This window comes from Myotis myotis, unplaced genomic scaffold, assembly GCF_014108235.1.
Source record: "Myotis myotis isolate mMyoMyo1 unplaced genomic scaffold, mMyoMyo1.p scaffold_m19_p_1, whole genome shotgun sequence".
NCBI classification, from domain to species: domain Eukaryota; kingdom Metazoa; phylum Chordata; class Mammalia; order Chiroptera; family Vespertilionidae; genus Myotis; species Myotis myotis.
The window spans coordinates 116,241,071-116,266,215 of NW_023416313.1; the positions used below are offsets into that span (position 1 = coordinate 116,241,071).

General features: G+C 52.8%; 2 protein-coding genes across 8 annotated transcripts; one reads left to right on the forward strand and one right to left on the reverse strand.

Annotated features, from left to right (window-relative positions):
• Positions 1 to 1,928: 1,928 nt before the first annotated feature.
• Positions 1,929 to 23,884, reverse strand: LOC118675777. Of its 6 annotated transcripts, XR_004973935.1 has the most exons (5): positions 23,507 to 23,643; positions 19,574 to 19,684; positions 10,874 to 10,950; positions 8,108 to 8,213; positions 1,929 to 2,282 (listed from the first exon to the last, which is right to left on the reverse strand). XR_004973935.1 is itself a non-coding variant. In XM_036348583.1 (3 exons), exons 1-3 carry the CDS (start codon positions 23,638 to 23,640, stop codon positions 2,261 to 2,263), a joined length of 267 nt encoding a protein of 88 aa, XP_036204476.1. In that variant the 5' UTR covers positions 23,641 to 23,673; the 3' UTR covers positions 1,929 to 2,260. The 6 variants fall into 6 exon arrangements, 4 of the variants coding, with proteins under 4 accessions (XP_036204476.1, XP_036204468.1, XP_036204472.1 ...); XR_004973934.1 differs by lacking the exon at positions 10,874 to 10,950; XM_036348583.1 differs by lacking the exons at positions 8,108 to 8,213; positions 10,874 to 10,950 and having other exon boundaries at positions 23,507 to 23,673.
• Positions 16,610 to 23,513, forward strand: ISLR2 (immunoglobulin superfamily containing leucine rich repeat 2). 2 transcript variants are annotated; one of them, XM_036348570.1, is made up of 4 exons: positions 16,610 to 16,736; positions 18,982 to 19,071; positions 19,600 to 19,707; positions 21,106 to 23,513. In XM_036348570.1, the coding sequence occupies exons 3-4, from the start codon at positions 19,701 to 19,703 to the stop codon at positions 23,355 to 23,357; spliced, it is 2,259 nt and encodes a 752-aa protein (XP_036204463.1). In that variant the 5' UTR covers positions 16,610 to 16,736; positions 18,982 to 19,071; positions 19,600 to 19,700; the 3' UTR covers positions 23,358 to 23,513. The 2 variants fall into 2 exon arrangements, with proteins under 2 accessions (XP_036204463.1, XP_036204458.1); XM_036348565.1 differs by lacking the exon at positions 16,610 to 16,736 and having other exon boundaries at positions 18,854 to 19,071.
• Positions 23,885 to 25,145: the final 1,261 nt, after the last annotated feature.

Consider the following 25,145-nt stretch of genomic DNA (forward strand, 5'->3'; position numbering starts at 1 on the left):
GTGTGTGTATTCCTGTTCCAGAGCTCCTCTGCAAGTTGCCCAAAATATTAGTTTGCCCTGGGCTGGGTGAAGATCCTCGTATGCAGTCAGTGGGGTCAGCTGGAAACCTGGAGTTTCTATCAGCTCTCCTGTGAGGGAAAAGTACCAGTCAGGATTCTGGAATAGTGGGGTGTACAACCCCTCCCCCAATCTAATCACAGGTGCTCCCTGAGACTATTCAACCCATAGGCTTGGCCTCTGCTTTTGTTTTCTCTGAAAAGGTAAAAATGCAAGGTGTGGTCAGCAGGGCTCCTGAAGGTGGGGCAGGCTGTAGATTGTAGAGTGGGTTTTTTCTTTTCCTGCCCTGCTGGCTACTGGGAGCAGCTAGCTCCTCTCAGGAAAAATGGCCGTTTAGGTTTGACCACATGCATTTCTGGCTGCTGCTTTTCCACGTCTCCCTGCAATACTTCCCACCCCAGCCTCTCCTTAGGCACTTCGTCCACACTGCCCTCCCTGCATCAAAGCCTCAGGTGAGCTGCAAATAAAAACTCCTGTGCTCTGGGTTTAAAAAAAGAAAAAAAGAAAAGAAAACGAAACAGGCTTTCTCTCCCACCAGCTCCAGCCGGCCAGCTCCAGACTCTGGCAGCCAGCAGCTCTGCTGCCTTTTGCACTGGATGTTTCACTGGCGACCTGTCTCCGCTCTGGTTCTGAGCCTGGGTTCTAGGCCTCTATCTTCTGAAGGAACAGACCCTCCTATAGCCAAGAGCTTCCTCCTCACTCTCGGGCTGCCACCCCTGGAAGTGGGTCAGCTCCTCTTACAACCTTACCCTTCCTTCCAGTCTCCAAGTGTTTTCTGTCCTTCCTTGATATAAGTCTCCTCCTCAGTTGGACCTCAGCTGGTAATTCTGGGTGTATGTTCCTTGCTTTAGTTTTATTTCCGGTGTTAACGTAAAAACCATTGAAACCTGTAAATAATCTCTGTGAGTTTATTTGAGCCAAACTGTCGACATATGCCGGGAAGCAGAACCTCAACGAATTGAGATAATGCTCCGGAGAATGGCAGGTTACATTTGTATTTATACATTGCAATCAAAGGAGGGACGTAGGTGGATTACATGAAATCCATTGGTGATAGACTAGAGAGGCAGGAGAAAGCAAAGGCTGGGGGTGGGGGGACCCCTGGGAATGGATAAAAAGTAAAATGATGGACACATACTTAGATGGGTGCAGGAACAATTAACATAATAACAATGAAGGAATTTGTGGTATCTGTCCTGGTTCCCAGCACATTAGGTTGTGCCCCAAGGGGTCCGGAAAAAGGGAAGTTACAAGTTACCCAGACATTTCAAGGGTGTGCTATTATAGATGCAAAAAGACAGGCTCAGTTAAGGTAAAGGTTGACCTTGTCAGTGTAGATACCAGCCTAGGATGTAACTACCCATCATAACTGCTTTTAGTTAAAGTTTAATTTCAGACCATACTTTGTGGTTACTTTAGGTCTTTGAGTCTGCAAGACTGCTATGCAGGCCTTCCCTGAGCCTGTCAGGTTAGCATGTGGCTCCTTGCATCCACACCAGTCTGGCCCTGGGAGAAGGTGAAAGAAAGGTCTGCCAATATGGTGCCATGATCTCCTCTCTCTCACCTTTCTTAACTCACAATTAAGGGGACCCCACAACTAGTAACACCAAATCAGAGAGAGTACACTGTGGACCCCACTCAGAAGGGAGTGGAACTTGAAAAATCAGAGGCCGAAAATCAGGACTACAGGCTTTATTAGAGGAGAAGGACCTGCCGGGCTGTCTTGCAAGGAAGGGGAGGACAGCAGCATGTGCAGGGGTGAGCACGCCTTTTGAGGGGCAGAATGGGAAGGGGTGGGGGGCTTAGTGTACTCGGCGCACACTGATTGGTGGCTTACTGTATGGTCCATATAGGACAATGGCTTAGGGTATTTGGCAGGTGTGGATTGGTGGTCCAATGTATAGTCCATATAAGGTACATAGTTAATCACTCAGGTATTTCCGGGCTGCAGGTTACGTCATACTCTGCCCACCAGTTGGGGGAAGGGAGGATCTATCATTCCAGGCTTTTGGTAATAGTAAAAAAATTGAGAGTCCGCAGAAGCTCAGGGGGCAAGGGTCCGTCTTCTGTAGCTACTTCCTGCTGAAAGGGGGCGTCGTCAGGGGCATCTACCCGGGGTCTCAAAGATTCCGGTGACATAGGTGTCTCTAGGTTCTGAATTCAAGGTCAGATAGATCTCTCCCACCTTCTGGTTGGTGTACGCCTACATTCTGTTCTGCAAAAAACTAGTGAAACAGCACATGAGACAGGGGCCAAAGAGCAAAATTAAAAGAATAAATACCAGTGGGCGTAATAGTGGGAAGAGCCATGGAGTAAGTGAGCCAAAGATGGCATACCCCCCTTCTAGCTGGTTACGGCGTCTTTGGTCAATCCTGTCCCAGAGGGATTTAATGTGATCTTTGACAATTCCTGATTCATTTACAAAGTAGCAGCATTCTTCCCCAAGAAAGACACAGGTACCCGCTTTTTCTGCTGTCAAGAGATCTAAAGCACACCGGTTCTGTAGGGCTACTGCTGCTAAGGAGTCTACCTGCCTTTGAAGAGATTCAAGGGAATTGCTAATGATGAATCGTCCATGCTCCCGTTCACCTCTCCCGGGTTTCGACACCAAAATATCCTCTGAAAATTCAGCAATTTGTGGTAGAAATGAACAGAGGAGAAAATGCCTCCTACGCCTGTCCCTACTGCAGTGAGGACTCCCGTACCACTAAGAGGGGAACAAGGGCTGCCCTTTTGTGGCGAGACCTGAGAAGACCAAGCGAGGATTCGAGTTCTCCCTCTGTTCTGATAGAAAGATTGGGGGTTAGGAAGACATAAAGGCAGAGCGAGTGTGACAGGTCCTGGGGAACACAAGTGTAGGCTGTAGTCCCACAGAGAAGAAAAATACCCAGTGGAGGGCAGGCTAAGGGAGGGGGTAAATTTATAGATTTTGCACAGTAGTAAGGTGTAGGAGTAGTTGAGGTAGTGGTTTGAGAGGTATTTGTTAAACAGGTAGTGTTTTCCGTATTGAAGAGAGAGATGTTGTATAGGATGCGTTGAGGTCTGGTATAGGTAAGAGTTAAGTTAGTGGTCCAATAGGTTGGGATTGGAGTGGCTATGATGAGGGTTCGAGCCAGTGACAGACAAATCCAGCAGAATGTAGAGAAGGAGGGATTGATGTTAGAGAGTAGATGGAAAGTTGTGTTGATGAGGGTGGGCAAAGGAGTAGGTCCGGGGTCTGCAGGGCGAGAGAGAATGTCCTTTAGTGGGGGAGGGATAGGTCAGGGATTAATATAGATTTTGATAAAGACAATTATAGTAGAATTGATGACTCCCTCATCATCCCAAGTCCGTTTCACCTGAAAAGACCAAAAACCTTCATTGGTGCATTCATTGTTAGCTGCCTGTAGGAGGATTATGGTGAGGAGACGAGACATATAAAAGGAATTCGAAAACCTGAGCTTCTTCTGGAGTAAAAAATTGGAGGGTCCCTTGCCAGGTAAGATCTACTATCCATGAGTGTAAGTCTTCTGGGGAAGCAGATCATGGTCGCTACCAGGACCAGTCCTCCAGGATGTACTGCAGGGAATAGTAGAATTTAGCCTGTAAGGAATGATGGGTCATCAGGTCCTGGATGGTGGGAGGCATTTGGTGAGCCTGAGAGAGGTAGGTATTGCAGTGAAAGTGGGAGGGAATGTTAGAATGGGCTGTTATCCCAGGAAATAGAGAAAGGGAAGGGAAGGAGCAGTGGAAGATGAGGCTGGAGAAAAGGCAGGGGGAGGACGGAGTAGGCCCCGCAGCCTGCTCCCAGGCCTCTAGCCGCGTGGATTTCAAAACTGCCGCATTTTTCCTAGAGATAATGATCTCAGTTTCTGATAGTTGCCAGACTGTTAAGTAAGCCTGTGCAGTCAAGGAAGTTATTCTTTGGGAAGGGTAGAGTTGGGGAGGGGGACAGGGTGAGTAGGTGCTGAGGTCAGAGCAATTTTCAGAGCATTAAAGGGGTGATAATGTTGGCCTTGGGATCTGAAGGCTCAGTGAGGGGGTCCCTTCACCATGTCCTGTCATAGAGGAGCTTTGCAAGAAGACTACAGTTGTGAACCCAGAGGCGAGAGTACCCAGTGAGCCTGAGAAAGGAGAACATTTCTTGTTCAGAGAAGGGGACAGTCACAGAGGAGATAAGGAGATGAGGCATTTACAGTCCCAGGAATGGCTTGGCCTTGTGGGGTGAGAGAATAAAACTTGGGTAGGTGACTGTGGTTTGGGACAACTGGGCTTTATGAGGGGATGCGTGGTAGCCCTGGCTGAGCACCGAGGTAGAATGAGAAAAGAGCGAATGGGGGAATTTAGTAAGATGCAGTGTAGAGGTGAGGTGGCTAATGGCTGTGAGACTAATCCATCAACCCCCATAATAGAGACTGAGGAGTGGACAAGGGTCCCAGCGAATTTGGAGAGAGCAGAATAAGTGGCCCCAGTGTCCATTAAAAGGAGATCGGCTTACCTGCCAACACAGTTGTTACCTGAGGCTCTGTCCTGGTGATGTAAGTCTGTGGGGCCCTGTTGGGGCCTGGGCAGCTTCTTCAGTGGCCAGTCCCAGGAGGTCTGGGAGCTCCAAACCGGATCCAGAGGGCAGCCATGCTGGACTGGCTGAGGCCTGGACCGGAGGGCCAGACTACAGTCTGATTTCCAGTGGCCTTCCCTTCCACACCTTGGGCAGGGTCCAGGCAGGGGTCTTGGGTTTGAGCAGGACCTGGCCCAGTGTCTCCTTGCTGCATTTGAAGCATGGGCCCGGAGGAGGCTTAGCCCCTGACTTACCCACAGTCGGAGGACCGGCACTTCATTTGGGGTTTGAAAGCGGTGGCTGGGAGCTGGAAGGCCTCCTACTGGGCCTCAGCCTTGGCCTGATCTCACCTTTGTTTTTGGATTTGGGTCTCCTCATCTCTATTATTAAAGACCTTAAAGGTCAGGTTAACAAGGTCTCTTTGAGGGGTTTGTGGAAGTTTGTGGCATATGTCGGGGAAGTAAAGGTGGTCAGGTCAGTGGAAAAAGACCTGAGATGCCTCTCAATCTGTGAGGCTGGACACAGAGAGTGGGGCATGGACTCAGACTATGCCCTCAGTTCCTGCTGCCTCCCTCGGGGGTAGAATGGATGCGGGAATAGAAGAGGCTGTTGAGGAAGGCAGTCTTTGGGTGGCCTGAGAATGAGTGTTAGAAAGGCTGTTTTGGAGGTCACATTCTCAGGATTTGGGCTCTCAGGGACTGGGGGAAAGGCGGCTTCTGGTTAAGAGGGTCTGAAGAGAAAGAGCCGAGATGTTTTTTGATTTGAGAAAGATCAGAGAGTGAGAAGGGAATGGCTACCTGGATAATACCCTCTCCCCTGCAACCTCGAGCAAAGGGAACTGGCCAGCCACCTGTGAATTTGATTGCTGGCGGTCATGGGGGCAGAGCGGTTAGAATTCTCAGAGGGTAGAGCGTGGGGTTTGGGTTCTACGGCAGGGTTGTAAGAGGGGCGGCGGGAGCAGGAGAGGTGGAGATGAATGATCAGCTGGGTCCAAAGAGTCAGAAGACAGAGGAAAGGAGCTGAGGACCAGTTTGAGAGGCAAAGAGGACTTTTCGAGGAGGATCTGATGAGTGGAACATGAGGAGTAAAGTGAGGGGTGGGAGTGGAGGGAAAAGGAAGCCTGTTCGTAGGGATTTCGAAAGCTTTCCCTGTCCGGTGGCAAAATTATCTAGGTCTCGGAGGATACTGGAATCGAAAGTCCCGTTTTCAGGCCACTGAGAGCCATTGTCGAGTTTATATTGTGGCCAGGCAGTGTTACAGAAAAAAACAAGCTTCTTTGGTTTGACTTAGCCAGAAAGGCCAAGGGTCGAGAGATTGGCGAGGAGACACCCTAAGGGTGTGTTTCGAGGGGGTTTGAACTGAGAGGTCCCCATGACTGGAGGGAAGGGTGATCGGAAGTTGGGGAAGGAACAAGGAGCGTCCTCCTGTTCCCTCAGCCAACCTGTAGCGAGAGAGAGAGACGAGAAAAGGTTCCAAGGTCATCACCCCGAGACCTTTCCTATGGAATAGAAGAGAAAGGCCAGGTACCTGGGCTTTCGTAGAACGTAGAACGTGTAGCCGAGTAGACAGGAAACTCTGTAGACCCTAATGCCCCTCCAGGTCACAGGGAGCGAGAGAAAAAAAGAGAGAGAGTGTTGGGAAAGTCCCTGAAGCCTACCGGTGGAAGGGAAGCGACGAGATCCCCATGTGTCCTGGTGCGGCAGGGTTCAAGAGGTGTCCGGAGCGGGCCAATCAACTCAGAACCATACCACCGAGCAGAGCCAGAGCAGGAATCAGAAGTTCGGGCCTAGGTTCAAGGATCGTCCACGCTCCCGTTCACCTCTCCCAGGTTTCGACACCAAAAATGAAAAATCAGACAGAGGCCGAAAACCAGGACTACAGGCTTTATTAGAGGAGAAGGACCTGCCGGGCTGTCTTGCAAGGGGAGAACAGCAGCACGTGCAGGGTGAGCACGCCTTTTAAGGGGCGGAATGGGAAGGGGTGGGTGCTTAGTGTACCTCGCGTACACTGATTGGTGGCTTACTGTATGGTCCATATAGGACAAGGGCTTAAGGTATTTGGCAGGTGTGGATTGGTGGTCCAATGTATAGTCCATATAAGGTACATAGTTAATCACTCAGGTATTTCCAGGCTGCAGGTTACGTCATACTCTGCCCACCAGTTGGGGGAAGGGAGGATCTATCAGAACTGAGCTAGAGCTTTTCCCAAACTCCGCCAGCAGAGGGCGCAGCAGCCCCACCGGGCCTGGTGTGGAGGCCGCTGCTCTCCTGGGTGGGAAGTAGTGGCGCATGGGCTTTACAGTGCCACTCCTACTTCCGGTGGCACAGGAGGCCATTAGGTGGATGGTGCTTGGAGAAACATTTTTAACATGTTAATCATTTCTGGAATATACTTGCTCAGAATGACTCTACAGTGAGATTCTTTGAAGGTCTAATTTAAGGACAAATATTAAGTAGCTACAAAATCAGAAGGAACCAAAGGTATAGTAAAACTTGTGACTAGGAGTGAGTGACTTAATTTTGGAAAACCCTGGGTTACCATTGAAATTAGAATGAGGATTATGGTTTGGAGGGGTGGGGAGTAAGAAGGAGGGGAGTCTGCGGGCTCAGAAGAGGGCTAGGGGCAGGCAGAAATGAGGCCTGGGCCTGGGAAGATTGGGGGGGGGGGTACGCAGGGGGTCTTTCCAAAGGTTCTTCCCCCCCACCACAAAAAGAATGAGGATTATGGATGAGAATTGGAGCAAAGGTGAAGGCCCAGGTTAGAATTGGGGTAAGGATGAGGTGGGTTAGGAGTTGGAGTGAGGCCTAAAGTTAGGATTTGGGGCTATAATAAATTTAGGGTCATTATTGGATGATTAAGGTTAGGAATGAAGTTAGGAACTTAATTAGGAATGGAGTTAGGGTCACTTTTAGGGCCACAGGTATTTGTCACTTTAGCAGCTGTAGACAGATGGGCAGGAGCTTCTGAGGAAGACCCCCTAATATGCCACCCCAAGGGCAGTGCCCGGTCCAGCAGCCTCTTCTAGAAGCACCCAGCAGGGGTTCTGCCTGACTCACTGCGGGGGGGGGGGGGGGGGGGGGGGCAAACATCCAGTGAGAGCCTCTAGAAAAACCAGGTGACTAATGCTCCCAGATAACACAACTGAAAGATAATTATGTGCCTGACACGAGGTGTTTTCTCATTTAGCACAGGTGACCTCATTTAGTTTCCCCCAAACCCTGTGCGCTTACATTCTCATCCTCACGTTACAGATGAACATAGGGTGGAAGGTTATGCACCTTGCTCAAGGTCATTAAGCTTGTATGTGCCAGAGTTGGGCTTTGCCCCCCAGGGAGCCTGTGTCTAGACGAGCCATCTGGGGCCCACACTGCCGGGTGCATCGCTGTGTGTTGGGGGAGTCAGTTTTCTGCTCTCTCCTTCCTGTGCCCTCTGGTCTGCTGGTCTCATAAGATGCAAAATCCAGACCCCAGAAAGCTCACACCCCATCCTGCCAATACCAGCACTTAAACTTACCTTAATTCTATTTTTTTCTTTTAGACTAGTGCTTCTCAAATCTTTTTCTCCATTTTTGCTCCCATAAGTAGACTTCTTTTGACATTTTTTCCCTAGTCATGACTCCCTGCAATGAAATTTTAATACCAAATGAAAAAAATAAACTGATGAATAAAATAGAATCAGAAGCATGGAAACATGGAACAGACTGATGAATCTCAGAGGGAAGGGGTGAGGTGGGTGTGGGAAGAGATTAACCAAAGATCTTATATGCATCTATGCATTACCTATGGACACAGACAATAGGGTGGTGAAGGCCTGGGGCGGGGCAGGAACTGAGAGGAGGGGGGTAATGGGGGGGAGGGGGCACTCTCAGCAATCAAGATCAAGATTTTAAAAAATAAAAATAAAGTATAGAAAATAATTTTAATACCATAAATATACTATATACTACAGATTCTTTTAGGATTTTTTATATGCAAGATCATGTCACCTGCAAATAAAGAACATTTGACTTCTTCCTTACACAGATGTACTGTATATCTGCTTATATACTCTGGTCCTTCGGAGGGTCAGAAACCACTGGAATATCTAAGATTGTTAGTGGCCCCCTGAATCAGTTTTTATTCTCTGTGGCATAACATTGCTCCTGTTGAGAATGCATGATTTCGGGGAAGGCCATATCCCCAGTCACGATGCAAGTCAGAAGTGTCTGCTGGGACCAACCCCTCCATTTGGCTCAGTTCATAGAAGGGGAGGAGGGGGGAGGCAGGCTGCAGGGAGGTGGGAGGGAACATGGGCGAAGTTCTCTGAGGACACGCTTCCCTGGAGTGGCCTTGGTCCTAGACCAGTGATGGCGAACCTTTTGAGCTCAGCGTATCAGCATTTTGAAAAACCCTAACTTAACTCTGGTGCCGTGTCACATATAGAATTTTTTTTGATATTTGCAACCATAGTAAAACAAAGACATATTTTTGATATTTATTTTATATATCTAAATGCCATTTAACAAAGAAAAATCAACCAAAAAAATAAGTTCGCATGTCACCTCTGACACGCGTGTCATAGGTTCGCCATCACTGTCCTAGACTGAGGTGGGTGGCAGGTGGTGGAACATGAGGCTGGGGGAGGGAGGGAGGAGGACAGCACCATCATTTACTTTTGTGTCCGAATTCAGGTGTGAGCTCCAGACTCTTTGGACTTGAGTCAAGAGACGCCTGTGGTGACTCTATTGAGAGAAGGGCTTAGAATTTTAACTGACTCCCTGCCGAAAAACAAACAAACAAACAAACAAACAAACAAAAAAACACAGAAAATTTGGAAGTCTCTGCCCTCCCTTACAAAATGCATTTGCTAACAAACGAGGGGGGAAATTCCTTCATTCTTGGCTCAAGGAACTTCCTTCAACTCAGCCCAGAGGAATTCTTTGAAGACTGACCTATGCTGAAGTCAGTTTATAAATATAAATACCCCAAACTTGATAGCCAAGCAGATTGCAAAAGCTAACCACAGATTTTCCGCAAAGCTAGCCAGCTAAACAAGTGTGATAGGAGTTACTGTGAAATTCAGTGTCACTTGTCTGATTGTCTAAAACTGTGTTTGTTGCCCAGACTGAGTGCAGAGTGTCTGCGGGCAGAATTTACCAAAGGGCTGACTCTCTCCTGGAGGTCTACAGCCATAAAGACTTGGCTGACACCAGTGTGGACCACGACCCTACAGTATACCTGACCAACCAAGGGAAAAGTGTCCAAGTGGTGCCCTTTTTCACGTCTGCTTGGGAGCGGGGAAGGGTGCCATGTGGTAGCTCCAATGCCAGCTCTGTTGTGTGACCTTGGATAAACTGTTTAGCCTCTGTGGTCTTATATGCAAAACTGGGGATGATAATACATACTTTGAAAATTGTGAGGATCTAAGACCTGGAAACAGCGTATGTGCCCATCAGAAGACAAGTAGATTAAAAAGCTGTGGTACATTTACACCATGGAATACTATGCAGCAGTAAAAAAGAAGTCTCTCTTAGCCTTTGAGACAGCATGCAGGAACCTGAAGAGTATTGTGCTAAGTGAAATAAGTCAGTCAGAGAAAGACAAGTATCACATGCTCGCACTCATATGTAGAATTTCATCAACAAAATGAACTGATGAACAAAATAGGTCCAGAGACATAGAAGCATAGAGCAGACTGTGGAACCTCAGAGGGAAGGTGGGGGAGGGTAGGTGGGTAGGAAGAGATCAAAGAACTTGAATGCATATATGCATAATCCATGGACACAGACAATAAGGTGATGAAGGTCTGAGGCAGGCAGTGGGGGCGGGCTAGAAGGGGTCAGTGTGGGGAAAGGGGACATATGTAATACTTTCAACAATAAAAATTTAATTTAAAAAAGAAAATTGTGAGGATTAAATGAAAAAACACATAAAGCACTAAACTTTGTGAACTGGCAATGGTCAGTGAAACATAACTTTACATCCAACACCTTAGAGAGAAGGCATTGTGCTGACCCTCCCCCTTCTCCTTCCCCCCCCCCCTCTCTTTCACCTTCACTCCCACCCCACCGCTCCCTCCACTCCCCGCCTCTCCCTCTTCTTTCTTCCCTTCTCTCCCTCTCCTCTTTCTCTTGGTTCTGGTTCATTTAGGATCCCAGTGACTCTGTTCCCAACTACTTCTCCTGGTACCTCTGTTCCCATCTCTCTAAGCCTGCTGGACTGTCTCCTCTACCCTGATGGGATCACCCTGCAGGCTGGAAGGATTTACAGCATGCCCTCCTTCATCCCCCACCTGGCTCACCAGACACAGCATCTGCAGGAAGGTCACTTTCTTTCAGTGCTGGCAGAGGCAGAGATGTGGGTTAGACAGAGGAGGTCCTGGCAGAAGCAAATAAATACATCAAGTTTCCAGCTGGGTCTGGAGATAAGGGCTCCGGGAGAGGAGGCTGAAGCACTCACAGGCGCTGCATGGGCTCACCCTCCCTGGCCCCTCCACACTGGCTTTCCCAGTAAAACCTATTTGGGGCCCTTCAGATAGGTTGCAGAGAGCTATGCCTGGGGGCTGTCCCTCCTGGGTGGTCACTGCATGAAGAGAGCCTTCTGCATTTTGGAATGGGTAAGAACAGATCTAAGGAGTGAAAATATGACAAATCCAAACTACTGCCCTAGGTGGGTGGGGAGGGACATTTAGCCCCAGAGCACAGGAGGTGAAACAGGTCCGGAAAAGAGACACCTTTCCAGAGTCTCACAGAAAGTCAGTGGAAACGCAAATACAACCCCCTGACCTCTGATCTCCTGCTCCAGACTCCCTTACACTGAATTGTACCCGGTTGTTCCCAAGACCTGGCCATTAGCACTGACCTTGCCTGGGTGTCGCATTAGAGGCACCTCTGCAACATGCCACCTCAGGAAGTGTTCTCCTTCCTCTAGATTTCTACCCCAACCAGCTGCTTGGCTGGCGGTTCTCTCTGTGGGGCCTGGCTGGGGGCCAACATGCTATTACTAGAGCTGCTGCAATTGAGGCACAACTTTAGTCTCTCAGGGAGTACAGGGGGATAATACAGACCTGAAGTGGACCACCTGTCCCATCCAGAAAAAAAACATCAGAGAGGCCTCATTGGAGAGTCTCAAGGGCCTTTAAACCAAGGTCAGTGATGGCCACCAAGATTGGCCTGTCTTGGACCAGAGAAGCTGCGCACTGGGGACATTTCACAGTCCTACCTACTTGTGACCTCCATCTTGGCTTCAGTTTCTCCAATAAAGTGAAGGAGTAGGGGTAGAGAACCTCCAGGCTCCAAGCTCTGATGCTCTGTGACTCTGGACAGCTCCCTATTCACTACAGTCGGTGCAGGATGTCTTTCCAGGTAGGTCACCTACTGAAGCAGATGGAGCCTGTCCTGGGGATGCTAGCCTTCCAGAATCCCCAAGGTTCACACAAAGGAGGCCTGAACATGCTGAGAGGTGCAGGAGCCTGTAATGTCTCTTAGAGCAGAGTTGCCGTCTGCCTGGTTCATAGCTGCACCCATGCCTGGCAACATGGGGAGGCTCAATCACTACTTGTGCAATGAATGACGTAGCTGACCCATTTCTGCATGCCCATCCCTTGGCTTCTGTGTGCTTTGCTTCTGACAACTCACACCTGCAACTTCCTTTCCAGGCCTGCCCTTGGGCTACTGGAGCTCATTGCCTACAGGCACAGAGAGGGAAATGCCTGGAAGTTTCCCTCCCCAGGGCACTCCCTGGTCAGTGTCTGATTGCTGTGAGTTCATTGAAATCACTACCTTGCCTAAATCAGGACAAACTTTGAGGTGTGATTTCCCCACAGAGCATCCTGGGACACGACAGGCAGAGAACTCCTGAACTTGTCCGTTGCCTTGGATGAGTCTCAGAATCTGTGTTTATTGTGTCCCCTGATGGCACCAGGCAACAGAGAATTGAGGTGGCAGAGCAGAAAGTCTATCTTCCTTCTGCATTGGGAGCTCCTGGCAGACTTGACCTTCCTTCCTGGGCCCATATACCTATTCAGTAATCAGATTTTATCTCTGATGATGTCCCCCTTCTACCCCCCCTGCCGAATCCTGCTATATGAAGGGCCTGCAGGAACTGTTTTGTAGCAGGAGGACCCCCACCCAACCCAGCCCATAGTTTTAGGGGGAGGGTTAGCTCCTGGGCCCAGGTGTGCGATGACCTCACTAGATGAGGCAGATGAAGTATGATGGAATGGAAAACAAGGAAACTGCCAGGGGATAAAGACATCTTCCTGCGGGAAGCCCAGGTGGAGGCCTCCAGAAGCCCCAACTCGTCCTCAAATTGGCTTCTCCTAAAGCCGAAGCGCCCAAGGACCAGGGTGTCAGGGAACAGCACTGAAAGGGAAAGGCCCTCAGAGCACATCCAACCCATTCTTAGGAGCTGCCGAAGACCACACAGTGAGTCTGTGGAGCCGGCAGCCTTGTGCTGCCTCCCCACTTGCTATAGACCAGGGAGAAATTCTCCCTTCTGTTTTCCATCTGGACAGTAAAGTGCTTGGACCAGGTAACATCTTCAGGATGTGAAGTCAGGTAGGAACGAACATCTTTGAGTTCATAAATGTCTCCTGTTCATAAATACTCAACTGAAGACTGAAGCTTTTATTGCTCTGAATATAGCTTTGGATCCCAGCATGGGCATTTCCAAGAACACATTTTTACCCTTTCAAGAATTCTGTGAAAGCAGAGAATCCTCTAGTTTGTTTGTATGTATGTCTATCCAAGAGAGCCCTCTGATCCTGCTCACACACTGAACCCCAACCCTGGTTATGCACTGAGCCCTGCTTCTGCTCATGCCTTGAGCACTGATCCTGTTCACACATTGTGGACATAGACTGGTCTATCTCCAGATAAGGAGGTGTCTAATATGGTTCATTATAATTATGGCCAGTCTCATTTAAATTCATTTTGACACAATATTAGATTACTCTAATCATGCAATTTCCCAACACTTCTTTTTAAAGGGGATTTCTTACTTATAGTGACTATTAAAATTGACTACTCAACATCCATTTCAGGACTAGATGATCATTACTCTTAACCAATAAATTCATCCCTTTTACCAGTGACTGGCTCAGAGATGGGGAGACCTAAGTCAATGTGTTGATACGACCTAAGAAGAGGCTATGGCTTCTGGAACGAATCCAGTCTCTCTATCCACCAGTCTGTAACCAATAAGCATGTGACCCAGCTGCCGCTGAGCCCTCCAATGGCACCAAAGAACACAGTCTCAGGTTGCAAACCCTGTTAAGGGTGGCAGAGGAGAGACACAGAGAATCTGAGCCTGCTGATATCATTCAGTCTACCAGCCCTGCTTCTCGCTGTTTAAGATGGGAATTTTGTTTGCTGCAGACAAAGCATCTGAAATGATTCCCTGCCCTCCCTTCCCTTCACCCTTCTATGGAGGGGACTCGCCTCTGGAGAGAGAGCCAGTGGGCGCCTGCACTGGGAAGAACAGCTAAGCCTGTTGCCCCTCACAGGCAGGAGTGCTGCCTTTCCAGGCAGGAGTTCCTCATCTCAGTGAGATAATTACACCTACAGGAGATGCCACTAGAAGAGCTGTCGTTAATTGTGATGGCAATAATGGGCCTTGCCAGCATGTTAAGCTAATTTCTTGAAAGCACTAGGAGGAAGGTCATAGACTGGATCCAGATTATTAATAATGTCAAGCTTCATTTGAACAATTCAGGAAATTCTTCCCAGTTGCCTCCAGCAAACTGCCACAGGTTGTTACTTTCCTCTGAATCAACAGTCTTCCCATATGCAGATGTGGATTTCCCCCCCCTAGAAAATAATTAAAATCACAGAACCCAATAAATACTTAAACAGATTGTGGTTTTAATTAAAAACCTTCCACCAAGCTTCCCTTCACATATAGGGGCACTGGAGACAGCCACAGCATCAGAATCTAGTTTGAAGTATCTCAGACTAGAAACCTTTATAAATCTTAATAGTAATTTCTGATTGCTATCTATACCATGGTGGGGGGAGAGGGTTGGGGAGTGAAGAGAGACATTTGAGGGCAGGGCCAAGGTCCTTCCCCTGTGGGGGAGTCAGGACAGAAGCATGTGGAGGCATCTGCAGCAGAACATCTCATCCTATCTGGACTCAACTCTGCAAGGCAATAATGATGGCAAATTATAACTATTGTTGAAAAAATAATAGCTCAGCCCAGCCGGTTGAGCATCGACCTATAAACCAGGAGGTCATGGTTCTATTCCTGGTCAGGGCACTTGCCCGGTTTAGGGGCTCAATCTCCAGTGTGGAGTGTGCAGCAGGCACCTGATCAATGATTCTCTCTCCTCATTAATATTTATATATCTCCCTCCCTTCCTCTCTGAAATCAATAAAAATATATTTAAAAAAAGGAAAAGGAAAAAAATAATAGCTCATTTCTGAGCACTCTCTGAGTGCTAGGTACTAGGAGCTTTGCATGCATGGATTCATTTATTCTCCATAGCAACCCAATAACATTGTTATTCTTATGTACACCCTTTTTTTCCTAAGGCACAGAGAGGTTAAGTAACTTGGTCAAGGTCACGCAGCTAGTATATGGTGAAGTCTGATGATAGAACTTTTCCTCCTAATCAGTATGTAAAGTGTATATAAGGGAAAGATGAAATGGAAGGTAGGAGGGAGGTTATAAACAGAGGCTGGCTTCCCAAAGGAGTGGGCTTTCCACTGGAAGTTAGAAAAAGAAAGCAGCTTTTGAAAGGGAACACTGTGAATTTGTATGGGGGGGGGGGGCGGGGCCAGGGGACAGGACTACAGAAGCTGAAAGGTGGGAAGCACTGAGTGGAGATTCTGGTTATAGGGCAGCTATGGGGAGGGTCTTCTGAGCAGGCTGCCATGCTGGGCATATTTGATGCCCTCCTGGCTCTTTTAGACACATCCATTAAACCACCCATATGCTGCATTAAATGCAAGGCATGTACAATTCTGCGTGCAATGGTTGCAGCTGAGCCTTAATCAAATATCCATTACTTCCAACTGCAGGTTTCTTTTCCTCTCTTAGAGCCCAAAGACTTTATTTTTCAGATCTCAGACAATTTATAGTCCCTGACAAAGTCATGAGACTTAGGGACAGTCTTCTAGGGCTTCAAACAGGGCTCAGAGAGAAAGAGCTCACGCCAGGGGGAGGCTGGGGAAGGCACAGGAAGGTTCTGTCCCAGGAGGACTAAGTGCATTGATTTGTGCCAGGGACTATGCGTTCACGGATGTTCAGATGGTGCCTATATTGTGTCTGGGCCCTGGAAATAGTAGGGTGCACAGCGGAGGCTGTGCTGTTAGTCAGGTAAGGAGGCTGCAGATTCCTGGGACGAACTTTTGCTGGATGGACATGAGAAACAAAGCTTTGGTGCCTTAGTTAAGAGTCCCCCACTTCGGAGCATTGCCCCGCGGGGGGCCGCGTAGGCCTTGGCGCGGGGATTTCAGCGGAAGCCCTTCTGGCCCGGCTCCCCATCCCCCCCATCCCCCCAACCCCCTCACCTCCGCCTCCACCTCCCCCGTCCCGTCCTCGGCACCCGGCAATCAGTGTCCAGCAGGGGGCGGGCGCGAACCAGGACTCGGTCAGACACCTTAATTGAAGTGAGCCAGAGAAGCCCATGCCCGGATCTACTGGATTTCGACCCACGCCACCCTTGGGACCGTCAGGGTCCGCAACGTCGAAGTTAGAGATAGTTCTGCAAAAAACTGCCCGGAGCTTCAGCTGTCGGCTCTGGGTCTGTCTAGGGTCCATACTCCAACTTCGCCAAAAATCCTCAGCCCGGATTCTACAGATTCTGCATTTGGGGACCCCGCGCTGAGTCCTTGAAACCTTATCTCTTTCTTCTCACACCTACTTCCACCCACCTGATTAGGGGCCTGTTTCTTTAACGATCAAAGACGTGGGCAGCGGTGGGGGTGGTATCTTAGTTCCGATTCTCCAGCCCCTCTGTAACTGTACCATTAACATTATAGTCATTAGACTGCTACTGCGCGCCTGGTGGCGCTAGACGACCAGCGCTCAATCTTCTGGCTGAGCTCGGAGGCTGAACCCGGAGTCGTGGCTCCTACCCGTTATTGGCGGACCTTGCCAGGAGCAACTCGGGCTTCAGGCTGCCGGGTCAGGCACTGGGCTCTCCGTCGTCGATGGCTGGGGTAAGGGTTGTCTATCCCGAGGGCACGCTCAGGGAACAAAAGCGCTCGCTGGAGAGTGGGCGGGAACCACAGGAGCCCGTGGGAGTCCGCGCCCTCTCTGGGTGGCCACTGCGCCCTTAGCCGAGGTCCTGGCGCCTGGAGCCCTACCTCCTGCTGAATTCGCCCGGCTTCTGCAGCCCCGGCAGGAAAGCAAGGGAAAGGTTTTTTCTTGGCCCGCGGGTCCCGAAGGTTCCGGGTCGCTGGCGGGGCAAGTCCCTGCGGTCCAGGGAAACACTCTGCGGAGAGTAAGCGAAACCATTCTCACTTCCACTCCCCAGCCTCTGTCTTACAGTCCCTCAACCCTTCCAAGATGTCCCCTGCTCTCCCGCCTCTGCGTCCACCTCCTCGCAAAAAGAACTAGGAGAGAGGAGGAAACTGCGGGGGGGGAGGGGGGGCCCACAAGCCAGGCGTGTACACGCGGAGCCTGGATCCCTACCTCCGCGCCAGGCGCCCCGCCCCCACCCAGGAAAGGCTCCAGAACTCGCCATCCCGACCTGACTCTCCATTTTCGAAGCTGGGCTCTGCCTCCCCCAGACCCCTCTTCCCGGGCCAAGGATTTTTGAATCGCCTCTTCAGGGCTCCCAAGACGCAGACAACACTCCTAGGGAGACCCCCTTACTCCGCAGACAAAGAGACTTTGCCCAGGTCCGCCGGCTGCTCCACTCCCCAACCCAGCCAGGCCCAAACCGCAGGGACGCACTTCCGAACTATGGACCCTTCCCCACATCCCACCACTGGCTCGAGGGGCTCTCACCCCTTCAACACCCCCCTCTGGGTCGGCTGTGGGGACTACAGTAGTAGGAGGAATGAAGTTCTGGCTCTGAGTCTGGGCTGAGCGAAAGCGCTGGTCCCAGCCCTCTTGGCCTCCTGTAGCGGCTGTAGGAGGTGGAGAAAGGGAGGAACGCGGAGTGTGGGTGCGCCAGTCGGTCCATATTTAATTTACAAAGGATCCTCGGATCCCGGATCCGGTGATCTCTTTAGATGCAGCACTCACCGCTCGGCTCTCTCCCCCACCTCCTAGCTCATTAAAATGCCCCACATTTAAATCTGAAAATTGAGCTTCTCAGAGGGCCCTAACACCCACCGCCAGAGACCACCCGCCCCCCAGCCCGGGGTGAGGACTGGGGGCCTAGGACGACCCGAAAGCTCAGTGTCCACGAAAGGACTGGGGAGTTCGAGAGCTTTGTGTGTGTCCGGGAGCCTGTACCCATTTTCTAATTCGGGCCAGCAACGCTGTCTCCAGGGTCGTAGTGGGCAGTGCAGGGGGGCAAGAATCAATTTTTAGCCAAATTCCTGTTACCTCCGCCCCTCTGCTTCCTGGGCGCTAAAATAAATGTCGGGGTTTAGCCAGAGACAACGAGTGAGAGTCGGAAACAGAGAGTATTGTATGTCGAGGCTGGCTGTTGTGTGAGACACTGGAAGGTGGAGAGCGGTACAGACTGGAAACCCTGGGTGGGGTTGGCGGTGTGTTTGCTTGTGAGGCTGTGAAGAAGATATCAAGATATCGGTATTCCCAGTCCACTGTGCTCAAGAAGAGCAGACGTTTTGTAGCCATCCCTTTTGGTGCTGCTGCCCCACGCACCCTTCGCCTCTAGCTGTCAAGACCTGAGGGTGAGGCGTTGGATGCGCTCAGGCAAGCTTCCTGGGAGCGGAGTCTGACACCCACGCGCCCCGTCTGGCCCCTCTTGGCGGCGCGCACAAGTCTGAGGGCTGGGCAGTGAGTTTCAGCGCTAGTGTAGCCACAAAAGACCAAACGTACGGTCGGCTTGAAAGGCTGGGCAGGGTAGGCTGTGGACTGCGGGGGTGGGCGGGGGGATGTGGGGAGGAGGCTTTGCTTCCCCAGTACGCACTGCAGGGCCAGGCGTTCGAGTAGCCGGGTTGGACGGGCGGGGCCGTGGAGGGGCGGGGCTGGGGACGGGGGAGAGAGACCTAGGCTTGAATCGCCCAGATCCTAGCAAAAAAGGTAGGGAGGGTGAGATGCTCTGCTAACACTATCAATTATGCATCGTGTTGAATGTGGCTTCAGGGAGGAGGCGGCTAGCGGGGGTGGGGATGGTGGTGGGGTATGGGAAGGAAGGGTACACGCAAGCCCGGCCCATCCCACTCGAGGTCTGTCTGCCTCCCTACCTACATTTGCAAAAAGAGTTTAAATGCAAAACACGACCCTCTTTCGTTGTGCTCCTTGCCTTCCCCCAAATTCCTCCAGGATGGTTTGTCTCACGTATTGCGGGGTGTGTAAGCGGCTCGGATTCAATTAGCGGCGAAGCTCACGGGCCCTGGCGGCCCCGCTGTTCGGGTGAGTACGCATGAATGTGTGTGTGTGCGAGATGGGGAAATGGTGAGTGTCCTGGGTGAAGGTGTGTGCCTTTGAAAATGTGTGTGACCGTAGTGAGAGCTCAACACATCGATGCGATTACTACATGATAGATAATTATAACACGAGGGAATGAGGGTATGTGCTAATGTGTGTGTGGGGGGGGGCGATGTGATAAGGACTAGCGGTAATGTCTGCAGATGTGTAAGTGTGGGGGGACATGGATTATGGGGTGCGGTGGACTGGAAAGGGCCCAGCCGAGGGCTGTGGGTGTGGGGGCCAAAAGTGTCTCTGCCAGGGTAGAGCCTCTGTGGCGTTAACAAACGTAGAGAATGCTGGAGGTGGGAGAGGCTGTGCGCGTCCCCGCCAAGCCGGGAGCGCGCAGAAGGACTCTTCAATCTGCAGCCAGGGAGAGGTGGAGGGAACGGACACGAAAGGAAAAACTGAAGTGGGGCTGCAGGGCCAGGGGAGACCCCAAACTTACCCGTCCCTCTTCCGTCTTCCCCACAGTCGCAGCAACAGATGTGGGAAGCGCCCTTGGGCTGTCGTCTCTGAGAAGTCAAGTCTGGAGAAGGGGTTGAAGCCCCAGGCAGTGCTTGGGGAGACAACAAATGGCGGGTAAGCCTCAGACTGCCCCACAACCTCCCTCCAGGTGGGGGTAGACCCGGCCTAACTTGCTGCACCCAGTGAGACAAGGGAGAGAGGGGGAGGAGCTTTCCCCTGGGAGGAAAGGTGGAGTGAGGGGCAAGGGTTCCCAAAGATAGGGCGTCTCAGCAAACCTGCCTGGAGCCCTAGGCGGAAATGGGGGTCTGTGTGTAAGTGCATGTATGTGGCTGAGGATAAGAAGGTTTTATTGGAGAGGGGGCTCTGGGGCATTCTAGAGCTGCAGAAAAGGAGCAGAATCTTGAACCTTCTCCTACTTAACTAGTGTCCTGGGTGAAGTTGTGTGCCTTTGAAAATGTGTGTGACCAAAAATGTGTGTGGCAGTCCCCAGGACCCATGGGCTAGGCTAGGGACCCCTCTGCTCCCTTGGAGCTGCCTGGGCTCTGCTGTAGGGGCACAGGAGGGTTAGTAATGTTCCTACAATGCTCCTGATCCATGCATACAGGACCTCCTTCCTCAGATGGAAGGCTGACTGAGCACCCCCAGTTCTCCCCTGACGGAGCTGCAACCCAGAGCAGGCAACTTAGGTCAGGCAGCTTAGGTCGCAGCAGCTGAGGGGCCTGCCAGCAGGCTTCCTTACAAGTTCTCCACATTGCTGATCCACTGGGATTTCAGTCTCAGTGGAGGGCTATATACAAGCGCGGGTGCACCCTTGTGTCCCTGTGTGGGGGTAGGTTTGCATGAGGGCTTGTGTCCGTGTGTCCTATTTAATTCCTACAATGAATAGGAAAGCGTTTTGCACCGTTGTGGAGAACGCTATACAAATGCTAGGTTGGGCTGAGAGAACAATGAGGTCTCAAGTGTATATTGTGTTAATGTCTGAGTGCCTCTGTTTGTGTGTCTACAAAATGTGTTGTGTACCTCTAAATCCCTGCAGAAGTTGGTGGTTTGATGGTAGTGCCCAGCGTATTTGTATTGTGGTTCGCCTGTATGGGCGTGTGTGCAAGTGCTGTACATGGGACAAAGAGTACGAGGGAGGACACCGGTCAAGGACAAAAATACCCTTTCTGTGTATCCCTTTCAGGGGATTAAACAAAAGCTTCGAAATTCAGTGCAGAGCCCAAGGCGACCAGCCGAGCCTGTGCAGAGGGACTAGGGTTAGGGGTAGACAGAGAAAATAGAGCCAGGTAGAAGGCCGCTGGAAAAGGAAGTCGGGGCTCCGAGAGGGAGCAAGCATTGAATCCTGAGGTTTTTATTGAGCTCCACCCATGCCCAAGAAACGCCCCTGGGCATAAAGGAGGTTGGGGGGCGGGGAGCTACTCTAGGCTGCTTCTGTGAGGCAGAGCTTGATAGGAGAAAGGAGCTGGGGCTCAGGAGTCACCTTCTCCCCTCTTCCCCCGCTTCCACCTGCAGGATCCGCAGTGCTGCCCTTTGGAGCAGTATGGCTAGTGTGGGCGCTGCTAGGAGTGGCGGGAGCGTGCCCGGAGCCGTGCGCTTGCGTGGACAAATACTCGCACCAGTTCGCTGACTGCGCCTACAAGGAGCTTCACGAGGTGCCTGAAGGATTGCCGGCCAACGTGACCACGCTTAGTCTGTCGGCCAACAAGATCACCGTGCTTCGGCGCGGTGCCTTTGCCAACGTCACGCAGGTCACGTCGCTGTGGCTGGCGCACAATGAGGTGCGCACTGTGGAACCGGGCGCGCTGGCCGTGCTGAGCCAGCTCAAGAACCTCGACCTGAGCCACAACCTTATATCCAGCTTCCCCTGGAGCGACCTGCGTAACCTGAGCGCGCTGCAGCTGCTCAAAATGAACCATAACCGCTTGGGCTCGCTTCCTCGGGACGCACTCGGTGCTCTGCCCGACTTGCGCTCCCTGCGCATCAACAACAACCGGCTGCGTACGCTGGCTCCCGGCACCTTCGACGCGTTAAGCGCACTGTCACATCTGCAGCTCTATCACAACCCTTTCCATTGCGGTTGCAGCCTTGTGTGGCTGCAGGTCTGGGCCAAGAGCACTCGAGTCTCGCTACCTGAGATTGATTCCATTGCGTGCGCCACACCAACCGCGCTGCAGGGCGTTCCTGTGCACCGATTGCCCGTCCTGTCCTGTGCACCACCCAGTGTGCGTCTGAGTGCCGACCAGCCTATCGAGGCGTCCGGCAGCCCCTTGCGTGCTGGCATGGCTCTCATGCTACACTGCGTCGCCGAAGGACACCCTACGCCCCGCCTGCAATGGCAACTTCAGATCCCGGGTGGCACCGTAGTCTTAGAGCCGCCGGTCTCGAGCTGGGAGGACTACGGGGTCGGGGACGGGGTAGAAGACGGAGAGGAGGGAGGAGATGGGGAGGGGCCATCGCAGACGGAGGCTCCAACTCCGTCTCCGGCACCAGCTTGGCCCGCGCCTCCAGCAACCCCACGCTTCCTGGCACTCACAAACGGCTCCCTGTTGGTGCCCCTCCTGAGTGCCAAGGAGGCAGGCATCTACACATGCCGTGCCCACAACGAGCTGGGCGCCAACTCCACGTCGGTAAGCGTGGTGGTGTCGGCAGCTGGGCCCCCAAAGCACGCTCCTAGCGCCAGTGGGGACCCGGCTGTGCAGGCCCCAACCTCTGAGCGCAAGTCCACAGCTAAAGGCCGGGGCAACAGCGTCCTACCCTCCAAGCCCGAGGGCAAAATCAAAGGCCAAGGCCCAGCCCGGGGTAGCATCCCTGGGGAGACTGAGGCGGGGCCGGAGGAGGAGGCAAGGGAGGGAGAGGAGGTGGAAGACCAGGTCTCTGCGGACCCGGTGGTGGAGCAGCGCTGTGGCCACGGGGACCCCTCACGGTACGTGTCCAATCACGCGTTCAACCAGAGCGCCGATCTGAAGCCGCACGTCTTTGAGCTGGGTGTCATCGCGCTGGACGTGGCGGAGCGCGAGGCTCGGGTGCAGCTGACGCCGCTGGCGGCGCGCTGGGGCCCTAGGCCTGGTGGGGCTGCGGGAGTTGGGCGGCTTGGGCAGCGACCCCTGCGCCGGCTCTATCTGTGCCCGGCGGGGGGCGGTGCAGCAGTTCAGTGGTCTCAGGTGGAGGAGGGCGTCAACGCCTACTGGTTCCGCGGCCTGCGGCCTGGCACCAACTACTCCGTGTGCCTGGCGCAGGCAGGCGAGGCCTGCCACGTGCAAGTGGTGTTCGCTACCAAGAAGGAGTTGCCCTCCCTGCTGGTTATCGTGGTGGTAAGCGTGTTCCTTCTGGTGCTGGCCACTGTGCCCTTGCTGGGCGCCGCCTGCTGCCATCTGCTGGCCAAACACCCGGGGAAGCCCTATCGTCTGATCCTGCGGCCGCAGGTTCCCGACCCCATGGAGAAGCGCATCGCCGCCGACTTTGACCCGCGTGTCTCCTACCTTGAGTCCGAGAAAAGCTACCCACCAGGCGGCGAAGCAGGCTGTGAGGAGCCAGAGGAGGCTCCCGGGGAGGGCCTTGACGAAGAGGCGGAGGAGGGGGACTCGGGTGGGGACTTGCAGAGGGAGGAGAGCCTGGCCGCCTGCTCGCTGGTGGAGTCCCAGTCCAAGGCCAACCAAGAGGAGTTCGAGGTGGGCTCCGAGTACAGTGACCGGCTGCCCCTGGGTGCCGAGGCGGTCAACATTGCCCAGGAGATTAACGGCAACTACAGGCAGACGGCGGGCTGAACTTCTGCCCGCCCTGCCCTCCCAGTCTCACCTCCACCTTGGGTGCCTGGGAGCGGAAGCCTAGGGCTGGCAGGATTTACCCCCCCCCCCCACACACACACACACACACTTCCTCTGCCCTTTCACCACCACCACCACCCCAATCTTACTCTTGGCGACTTCTAGTGGGGAGTGGAACCATTTCACCAGTCCCCACGCACCCACGATCGTCATTGACCTTGCGGGCTGAATTCCCTCTGGCAAGCACAGTTTTCTGCTCCTCTCTCCTCGTATAAGACACCATCGCTGACCGTGAGGCGAAATCCAGGCCTCTCCACTCCTACGCAACATTCTCGGAAATCTGCCCCGCAGCCCGCCCACTGTGAGCCGTGCAGCCAGAGTAAATGGGAGAAGGCGCTGGAAACAACTGAAAGTTAACACTATGGCGCCGGGTTTGGCCCGGTGCTCCCAACGGACGTCCCTACTGTGGAGCGCCCTGAGGTTCCACCTCACCCCTACCCTGCCCTTTCCGGGGTGCATATCCTAGAAGCCAGGGTTCGGTGACAACTCCCTAGTTTTTAGTTTCAAAGCCCCCTTGCGACTGGGAACCAAACCCTTCTGCTCCCCCGCCCCCCTGTGCTTCTGACCAGCTGGAGCCGAGCCTGGTGCCTGGGGCGCCTTTCGGCTTCGCGTTCGGATTTTCATATTCTCGTTGTTTTCAAAGACAGCGACACTCGGTCCGGTGCTAACACTTTTCCCAGCCTCTGGGAAATTGTGTGTGTGTGTGTGTGTGTGTGTGTGTGTGTGTGTGTGTGTGTGTGTGTTCGCGCGCGCGCGCGCGCGCGCGCGCTGTGGGGCGAGGGACCGTTTCTCCCCACCCCCGCGCCCTCTCACCTAACTTAAAGCGCCTCGGAACCGCGAGCCTGTTTTCCACCGAGGGTACGGGCTTGGTCCCGAGCCAATTTCGTTGTGGATGAGTTGGGTTTTCCAGAGATCAGTGCACTGGACAACTTCGCTTCCGCTGCTGCTCGGGGCCCAGGCTCAGCTCAAGAAGCTCCGGGCCCATAGGAAGTAACTGGCCTCCCGGGCCTGGTCCCTCGTAGGGCGTCCGCCCCGGTTCCCGCAAAGCCTGGGGTGACCCGCAGCAGGACCCTCGGTCCTCCCCGCCCCGCCCCCCCTCCACGACTATAGTATTTGCCTGGCGCGTAGTCCTAGAAGAGCGCGCTCCGTAGAAGTCTGTGTCCTGTAAAGTGTGACCGTGCAGTGTAGGGGGCGGGCGGGCAGGGAGGGAGGGAGGGAAGGAGAGGAGAGGGCAGAAGCGTTGCGGCGACTCTGGCTGGGCTCCTTTTTAGTTCTTGAAGGAAAGAGTCGGGGTAGGGGTGGGGGTTTCGGGCGTCAGGACCATCAGGGTCCGCGAAATGTAGCACAAGTGCGGCCCAGGGCGGAGTACCCCCGGGGCGCGCCCTTTTCTAGAGGCGTGTCTGTGTGTACACAGTCAATAAAACAATCGATTTGAACTGGGCTCGGTGACTCTTTGTCAGCGGACTGAGGGAGGAAGCCTGGGGGAGGGTGCCCGAGGAAACCGCAGAAGGAAGGCGCCCGGAGGCCCCTCCCGTTGGGATCCTTTGTGAAATTGCGTGTTTGTTTGTCCCGGGATTTTGTCAGTGTTTACAGCCGGCGCCTGCTCCCTGTGCCTCCAGTGTGTGGGGGACGGGGGAGCTGGGGGAAGGCGGAGTGAGTGAGATGGGCTCGCAAGGACGGGGGTGGGGGGGTGGGGGGGTGTCTCTGCAGATTGAACAGAAGAAACTC

Excerpts from the sequence above, each read along its gene's own strand:
- LOC118675777 (XM_036348575.1), bottom strand. The coding sequence starts at position 23,876 with ATGCACCCCGGAAAGGGCAGGGTAGGGGTGAGGTGGAACCTCAGGGCG. Across the intron at positions 19,655-23,506 it reads CCCACTAGAAGTCGCCAAGA|ACTTGACTTCTCAGAGACGA; the intron begins GTAAGATTGGGG and ends CCCCTTCTCCAG. Across the intron at positions 17,012-19,573 it reads GGAAGACGGAAGAGGGACGG|AGTGTTTCCCTGGACCGCAG; the intron begins GTAAGTTTGGGG and ends TACTCTCCGCAG.